We start from the raw sequence: 5,884 nt of genomic DNA, 5'->3' as shown, positions 1-5,884 counted from the left end.
ATGGTGAAAGAATTGCGACGTATCGCACCATAGGATGAGTAAGAGATGAGTAAGGCATAGACCTGTCTAGACCGTTCTGGAGTAGTACGGATTGTCCTAGACAGTACCAGAAGAGTCCGGAAGCATAGCTATAGTACACGAGCAGAGAGTCCCAAATATGGTAACATACTACATAAGCGACTACAGCTAAGCGCTAGGAGACGCATAGCCTCGTGTAGTCCGGACCGGATAAGTCCAAGTTCAACAACGAGGGACCCAGCAAGAGATCCCAATAGGCACTGTCGAACTGTCGGAGAGCGTATATGTGCAGACCGTGCACGAAGATGAGTTCGTTACTGATGCGGCTGTTGCAATTGGTGGCGGCGGTGGCGTCCGTTGGTGGTGGATTGCGACTGTCGTTACTGCCGGACCCCTCAAGATGGCAAGATATGATCTTTGCCTTGACATTGTTGATCGTGTCTGAAGACTGGCGCACAAGCTCATGAGCCTACGGGGCGACGTCTCCTGGTTCCATGTTCCAAGTCTCCTCTCCTGAGCTTGACGACAATCTGGCTTCCTCTGGACTTAGGAACCATGACGCGTCTACTCTACTGGCTTTCTCTCAGTCCCCTGAACTGTCAGACAACGTCACTCCCTCTCTGCTGGAGCCTCTGGCCCTCTGGGACCTCACCGGGGATACTAACTGGTCGACACTGGTCTCTGCTTCTGAGGAACTGCCGCCTCCCAGATGTCTCAGCTACGTCTACTGCATCCTGTCAAATGTCTTCAAGCTCTCCCCCATCTTGGGCGCTGAATCACCACTTACTGATGAGCTTGCGATCATCAACATGCACCTTGGATCATTGACCATGTGACACTCTCCGCAAGCCTGCAAGCCCTCACTTGTCCCGGCATGTGGGCGACTTGGGTTGAAGTTCAACATGTATATTGGGCTCAACGCGGTTAGGGTTTCTCTCTGCACGTCGATTTCAAGGAGATGCATATGGAGATTCCTCACAAGGAACCCCGCGGCCAGCAGGGAGGGCCCTCTACAAGCCGCGCGCTAGCTTTCAACCGCACGCTAGCTTTCAACCGCAACAGGCCACGCATCCCTCTAGATCTGTTTCGTAAGTCTATATAGCGAACATATGTATTGCCTGCAATTGTACGCCCAAGCGATTACTGCGCGGTGGATGTGCGGTCCCGCATGAGCTCGCGAATGGGTCGGGGAGCACGCGCTCACAAATTGATTAAAGTTTGCTAAGTGACGTCAGATAAGCCGTGCTACGTAGTATCCATCGCGCATTCTCCACACTCGGGAATGTGCAGAGAATGTGCAGGCAACGTCTGGACAATCTATGGAGTCTTCGTGGAAAAGACGCACATTCTCCTCTGTTGGAGAATGTGGCGGCAATGTGGGGAGAACGTGGCGGCAATGTGCTCATTCTCCGCTTGTTCTCCTCCCGCCAAAATCTGGCACTTCACGCTGTGACCCCTGGTGGGGCTGGTGGTGGCTAGGCTGTCAAGCGCTGTCTTCCGTGGTCGCCAATGTTCCCCACTGGGGCCCTTGCAAATCGAACATCCCACTGGTTTTGAACCGCCCGCAGAAAGGCTCTAGATCTAATCCGTAATGTTCAGATTCTAGGACACTATTTGGGAGGTTTCCCGGCCGTCGCATGAGCACACGAAGCGGGTGACGACATTCCTGCTCGGGTGCCACGAGATCGGCCAAACTGACCAAAATTCAGACGGCTTCGTATCCTCCCGAAATGAATGTTAACTGTCATCCGGTGGTGCACATTTCATTTCGTGAATAGTATCTTCTCAATCAGAGGTCAATTGCGAAACACAATCGCGTTTTCGGTGGGATTTGGTGCATTTCCACAAAAGTCACCCCCTCACGATGCAGACGCAGCGTTGCACAGATGCCCGCTGGCCATCCTTGGTACCCTTTGCACCACATAACCATCCACAACTTGTTTCGAGGCCGTTGGATGAGAAACGCGGCCGGTACACCCATCTCGTGCTCGAGGTACCGGCCCAGCGCCCATCGACCCGACCAAAATACTAATATTCAAAACTCCTCTCCCGGCTGGGGAAACCGTTCGCATACGTGGACCGTGTGTGCTGCATGCCATCGGCGCAGTTTCGCCACCTCCGCATGCGCACACAGCGCAGGAGAGAGCGCGCACTTTCGGACACCACGAAAATGGCCAAAACTGTGCGATTTGAAAACCGGTCGGAGCGCGGTAGAATCAGGTTTGTTCAGTGCAGAATGGGCCACGCAATGCGTTGCAGACGATTTCCCGCCGCTGCAAGCGGGCGGGAGGGAGAAAATGCATTTTCAGTGTGACAGTCCACCTTGCTGCTTGACCGCAAGGTTTGTCCGGTCCTCCTGGCGTCACCTGCACGGCGCCCTGTAGCCGTCGTCTCTTGTCCAATTCTTTCGCCGCCAACATGGTCTCTACACCACTTTGTTGCAAAATCCTGGAAGCGTCAAGTTGTAGCGAGCGTGCATGATGGACGCCCATGTTCGCACAAGGCTTCCGTGCATGCGTCGCAACACGTTTATTCATTTCTTCATTCCGAAGCGACCGGTACATGTGCGTAACTAAAGCTACGATGTTCAGTGTCCCTGCACCGACTGGTGCAGCCGGCACACACAACCCCGGACATCCGTTCTCGCAGCCATCCCCGACGGTGTATGCGCAGAGGGAGAGGTCGCAGGTCAGTATTGTCTCGGCAGCCGTGCTCGTGCAGCACAGTTGCCGAGGTGATACTGGCCCTGCCACTGTGCGAACGACATCAAACACTCATCTAATTGCCTGCGGTTGCATCGGCACAACACAGTGACCCGCCGGCGGACTTTGCGAACGGTGTCCAATCCGCGTCCGAGACCGACGGGCGGATGCCGCTGTACGTACAGCGGCAAATGTCCCGGGCCATATGTTGTCGTGTTGCCTAGCTCGGCTGGAGGGACCAGCTGTGAGATCGGCCATTGTGGACATTGGAGGAGACGTCGACCGAGGCCGCAAGCAGCGATGATCGAGTTGTCCGCGCGGTCGTGGCCACACGCAAGGTCCACCAGGGCGCGTCCGTCGATTGCATGGCAGCAGGACACGGCCGCCGATGTGTCTGATGCAGCGGCGGGGATGCGCTGTGTGCTCTGTGCCTGTGTTCGGCTCGCGCGTGTTGCGCTCTGCCGCAAGGCTCTGTTACGTCGCGTTGCCGTGCGATCACGGCGGAAGATTGGCCGTACATCGCTCTGTACGTGTACGTACGGAGGACAGGGTCGAAAGAGGGTGGGAGGGCGCAAGTGCAGGTTCGCGCTCGGGATGCCCGGACGGCGGGAGATGGAGAGATGCGGAGGTGATGGTGTGGGATGGGGGATGGGTTGCAAGGGAGGACAGGGAGCGGCCGGGTGGAAGGAGCGCTGGGACGGGTATAAAGGGTGAAGGAAAATGTCGCGGACTACAGTACTTGCCTCTTTTTCGCTGGTCAGTAGAGGATTGTGCGCGCTCACAATGAACGGCCTCGGTATTTTGGCCCTGGGGTGGCGGGCATGCTCGGTGAGTGCTGGTGACGGTTGACAAGTGGGCGGGCTGAACGCTGACTATGGCACGGTAGGCACGGTAGACGGGGGTCGTTGGGCGTGGGGCTGTGAGCGTGTACGGTAGATGGTGGGGTCGTGAGTGAGTAGAGGGGAAATGTGCGTACTAGATGTGAAGTGCTGGTATTGGGCTTACGCCGCGGCTGTTGTTGACGAGCGGGAGCGTGTTGTGATGCGGTCCAGGCTGTGGGGTTGCGGGCGGTCGGATGTTGTCCGGGAGGTCGGATGTTGTCCGGGAGGTCGAGATATGTGAGAGGGAGGTAGGCGAAGGTAGTGTGAGGAACGCGGCGGCGGGATGTTGAGCGTCGGATTACAGGCGTTGCGCGTTGTGTCGGGACGAGAGACTGTGCGGCGTAGGGTGGGTAGCGTTGTGGGTGTGATGTAATGATGTAATGAAGCAAGCACACGTACCGAGAGGGATGAAGCGGTGCGGCCCATGGCATCGCAACTTGAGTTCGGATTCCGGTGACGAGCTCGGTGCGCAGCAATCAAGTTTGCCATCCGTGTTCTAGGGAAAAGGGGGCTAACGTCATCTACGGCGTTGCGCGTTGCATGGGATGGGGGAGCATAACACAGGACGTGCAGACAGACCAGCGTACCGGCCGCTAGACTCACCTGGGGGATGGACGTTGCCAGGTATCGAATCGGGTCTGGTGAGACGGGACACGGAAGAGAGCGAGGCAGCCAATTGACGCGTTTTGGAGGGGCCAATGGGAGCTCTTGGATGTGCACGATGATTGGGTGAGGACAGCCACAGAATTCCGGACAGTGCATCGCGATCCAGGCGTCGTTTTCGCGTTGTCGCAGGAGACGCATTGCTGACATACAGCCGGTTTCAGCTCGCTTGTCGTGAGAGCGCCGCGCCGCGCAGGCTCCGTCCCACCCGCTGCTTCGAGTTGAAGGGAATACCAGGGAGGGAAGGGACAGGTTGTAGTCAGAGAGCGGTCGCAATGTTTCGGTCCGGATAGCTAATCACGTGTTGTCTTTTCTGAACCTTATTTCCCTTCCACTCTCAGCAGCGGCTGGCACCAAACATTGGTAAACAACCGGAGCCCGGAGTGCAAGCGCCAGAAATCATCCCTGTTCGGAAGCTCTCCATCCGACCACATCAATTGATTTTTTGAATATATATTTATTACTCGAGCTCGCTTGTGCACTGACATACTCAACGCCTCGCCTGCCTGCCAGCGCTCGCACAACTTCGAGCTCTACATGGACGCGCAACGTGCTGCACAGGTATACCCCGCCCTCCTATACCTGCAATCTATCGGGGTTACCATACCTGAGCTTGTTTCATCTGTACTTGTTTTCAATTACTGCAATGATCTCTCCAATCCTTGGTATCAGGCCCTCATCAGCAACACCCCCACTGTTCTCTCAGCTTTTCTCCACCACCCGCATACCTCAGACACGTCCAGGCGATGGAGCCATCAACTGATGTCAAATCGCTATTCGGATGCGGTCCAGCGCCTCACGAGCGCGCAGCGTGGGTGGCACTTCAGCGCAGCCAGGACGCGCCCGGAACAGATGCAAGATTTTCGGATGGAAGACATGGCCGAGGAGATTGCGCGCACCGAACCGGAGCTTTGGACGTTGGTGAGAAGCCTTCTCAGCAGCTCGCCCGTGCCCGATGTCGATTTTGCCATGGCGATGGACGCGGATGGTGTCACAGTTTTCTCGTGCCACGTGACCTGGGGGTCATGTGTACTGGGACAGACGCTCACCTTGACCGTGGACAACTCGTATCGGAAAGTGGAGGGGCCAGGATCGAACCCCAGACCTCGTGACGGCCAGGAGCGCCCATCCTCACTCACAGGCAGGTGACTGATGTGACAGCTGGAGCGCTTACTCATTGGGAGGGGTCCGGACTCGGCACAACTCAGGTATTAGTCATAAGGTCACCATGAGGCAGGTCAGAGGGTAGGACATGAGGCAGAGAACCCTGACCAAACGATGGTCAATAAGTACCTGGTCTGTGCACCATTGTATTAGTATATATAGTAGGGAGTCTGAGGCAGGGAACCTCAGACTTGATCTTCTCGTCGATTCCCCATCTCCTCTGTAGGTAGCTAGCAGCCCTACCTCCCTCACCACCCCTTCTAGTCTAGGGAATACATCTCTTCACATCTCTTGCTGTGTCATCTCTGGTTGCTTCGCTTCTCAGCACCAACCTTTGCATCAGTAAGCTTTGCCCTTGTTTGTTTTGGTGGCACAGCTCGTTGGCTGTGACATTAGATCAAGTCTCTTACCCATCCCCTCCGTGGAGTGTCTCAACCACTTGCGGACCGGATCTCT

At 56.2% G+C, this 5,884-nt stretch overlaps 2 protein-coding genes across 2 annotated transcripts; one reads left to right on the top strand and one right to left on the bottom strand.

The window, feature by feature from the left end:
• Window positions 1-512: 512 nt before the first annotated feature.
• DICSQDRAFT_175016 (uncharacterized protein) lies at window positions 513-854 on the top strand (the record flags this gene model as incomplete). Its single annotated transcript, XM_007370889.1, has 1 exon — window positions 513-854. One exon carries the CDS (start codon window positions 513-515, stop codon window positions 852-854), a length of 342 nt encoding a protein of 113 aa, XP_007370951.1.
• A 1,723-nt stretch (window positions 855-2,577) lies between these two features.
• DICSQDRAFT_157948 (uncharacterized protein) lies at window positions 2,578-3,025 on the bottom strand. Its single transcript, XM_007370888.1, has one exon. It carries the CDS (start codon window positions 2,985-2,987, stop codon window positions 2,793-2,795), a length of 195 nt encoding a protein of 64 aa, XP_007370950.1. The 5' UTR covers window positions 2,988-3,025; the 3' UTR covers window positions 2,578-2,792.
• Between the last annotated feature and the right edge of the window lie 2,859 nt (window positions 3,026-5,884).

Source organism: Dichomitus squalens (genome assembly GCF_000275845.1).
Source record: "Dichomitus squalens LYAD-421 SS1 unplaced genomic scaffold DICSQscaffold_80, whole genome shotgun sequence".
Classification (NCBI taxonomy): Eukaryota; Fungi; Basidiomycota; class Agaricomycetes; order Polyporales; family Polyporaceae; genus Dichomitus; species Dichomitus squalens.
This window is presented reverse-complemented; position numbering and strand designations above follow the sequence as displayed.

Bases quoted from the DNA above. Each gene is read 5' to 3' on its own strand.
- DICSQDRAFT_157948 (XM_007370888.1), bottom strand. From the start codon at position 2,987: ATGTCCACAATGGCCGATCTCACAGCTGGTCCCTCCAGCCGAGCTAGG.